The sequence below is a fragment of the Nicotiana tomentosiformis genome, chromosome 6 (genome assembly GCF_000390325.3).
Source record: "Nicotiana tomentosiformis chromosome 6, ASM39032v3, whole genome shotgun sequence".
Classification (NCBI taxonomy): domain Eukaryota; kingdom Viridiplantae; phylum Streptophyta; class Magnoliopsida; order Solanales; family Solanaceae; genus Nicotiana; species Nicotiana tomentosiformis.
Genome location: NC_090817.1, coordinates 90,508,442 through 90,510,529, shown reverse-complemented (window position 1 = coordinate 90,510,529; position 2,088 = coordinate 90,508,442). Strand labels below are relative to the sequence as shown.

General features: G+C 44.6%; 1 protein-coding gene across 1 annotated transcript; it reads left to right on the top strand.

Annotated features, from left to right (window-relative positions):
• Positions 1-437: 437 nt before the first annotated feature.
• Positions 438-1,148, top strand: LOC138894390 (uncharacterized). The gene has a single exon (XM_070179087.1). The coding sequence runs from the start codon at positions 438-440 to the stop codon at positions 1,146-1,148; it is 711 nt and encodes a 236-aa protein (XP_070035188.1).
• The last annotated feature ends 940 nt before the right edge of the window (positions 1,149-2,088 follow it).

The following is a 2,088-nucleotide window of genomic DNA, read 5'->3' as shown; positions in this document are numbered from 1 at the left end:
TACAAATTCTACAAACGATGCTGAAACCTATCAAATCACGTCCGATTGACATCAAATTTTGCACACAAATCATAAATGACCCCATGAACCTACTGCAACTTCTGAAATCAGAATCCGACCCCAAAATAAAAAATTCAACCCCCTGGTCAAACTTTCCAAAAATTCGACTTTCACCATTTTAAGCCTAATCCCACTACGGACCTCCAAATAATTTTTCGGACACGATCCTAAGTCCAAAATCTCCATACAGAGCTACCAGAATCATTAGAATTTGAATCCGGGGTCGTTTACATGTAGATCAACATCTAGTTGACTTTTCCAACTTAAGCTTTCCATTTAAGAGACAAGTGTCTTATTTCACACTGAATTCACTCCATACCTGAAACAACTAACACGATAAGTCATATAACAGCTATAAAGCACAAATGGAGTAATAAATGGAGGAACGGGGCTACAACTATCGAAACGACCGGCCGGGTGGGGGCAGGAACAAGGTAGGAATCTTAGTTGATAAGGACCTCCGTGAACTAGTGGTAGAGGTTAGGAGGGTGAATGATAGGGTGATGACTATTAAACTAGTTGTTGGAGGTTTTACTTTGAACATAATCAGTACGTACGCACCCCAAGCAGGCTTAGATGAGGAAGTCAAGAGGCATTTCTGGGAGGATTTGGATGAGATGGTGCGTGGTATCCCGTATACCGAGAAGCTTTTCATAGGAGGAGATTTCATCGGCCACATTGGAGCGAGTTATGATGATGTGCATGGTGGATTTGGTTTTGGAGATAGAAACGGAGGAGGAACATCTTTGCTGGACTTTGCTAGAGCATTTGATCTGGTGATAGCAAAATCGAGTTTCCCAAAGAAGAGGGAGCACTTGGTCACCTTACGGAGTTCGGTGGCCGAGACTCAAATTGATTATTTACTCTACAGGAAGTTCGATAGAGGTATTTTCACGAATTGCAAGGTCAACCCGAGTGAGAACCTCTCGACCCTTCATAGGCTCCTAGTCATGGACCTTGAGATCACGATAAAGAGGAGGAAGAGGGCGATATATAGACAACATAGGATCAAGTGGGGAGCCTTGACGGAAGCTAAAGCGCAGGAGTTGGGGGGTCAAGCTGGTGACTATAGGGGCTTGGAGGAGTAGTGGGGACGCAAATGCTATGTGGACCATGACTGCGTAGTGCATTAGGGAAGCTGCGAGAGAGGTATCAGGGGTCTCAAAGGGTTACTCTAGTGGTCACAAAGGAGACCGATGATGGAATGGAGAGGTGCAAGGAAAGGTAGAAACCAAGAAAATAGCATATATGAAGCTAGTGGAAAGTGTAGAAGATAAGGAGAAGAGGGCGAATAGGGAGCATAATAAGTTGGCTAATAAAGAGGCAAAGCTAGTAGTTACGGCGGCCAAAACTACAACCTTTAGTCATTTATATGAGGAACTCGAGGGATGATGTGGGTATAAGAGGTTGTTCAGGTTAGCCAAGGCGCGAGAAAGGAAGGCGCGTGACTTGGACCAAGTGACGTGCATCAAGGACGAAGACAATAGAGTTTTGTTAGATGAGGGGCTTATCCGTTGGAGATGGCAGACCTACTTCCATAGTCTCTTGAACGAGGAGGGGGACATGAGCATTGTACTTGGTGATTTGGAACTCTCCGGGAGTCGTTGTGTTTTTGGGTATTGTAGGAGGATTATAGTTGATGAAGTTGAGGGGGCTATGCGTAATATGAGCAGGGGAAAAGCGACCGGGCCGGATGAAATCCCGGTGGAGTTTTGGAAGAGTGCGGGCAAAGCAGGCTTGGAGTGGCTCACTAGGTTATTTAATGTCATATTTAGAACGAAGAAGATATCTGAAGAGTGGAGGGGGAGCACGATGGTTCCTGTATACAAGAACAAGGGTGATATCCCAAATTGCAATAACTATCAGGGTATCAAGATGCTTAGCCATACTATGAAAGTCTTGGAGAGAGTGGTAAATCTAAGGGTGAGGAAGACCCGAGTGACAGTTTGGGTTTATGCCGAGACGTTTGACAACAAACGCCATCCACCTTGTTAGAATATTGATAGAGAAGTATAGGGAGAAAAAGAA

Coding starts and splice junctions, on each gene's coding strand:
- LOC138894390 (XM_070179087.1), top strand. CDS start 438: ATGGAGGAACGGGGCTACAACTATCGAAACGACCGGCCGGGTGGGGGC.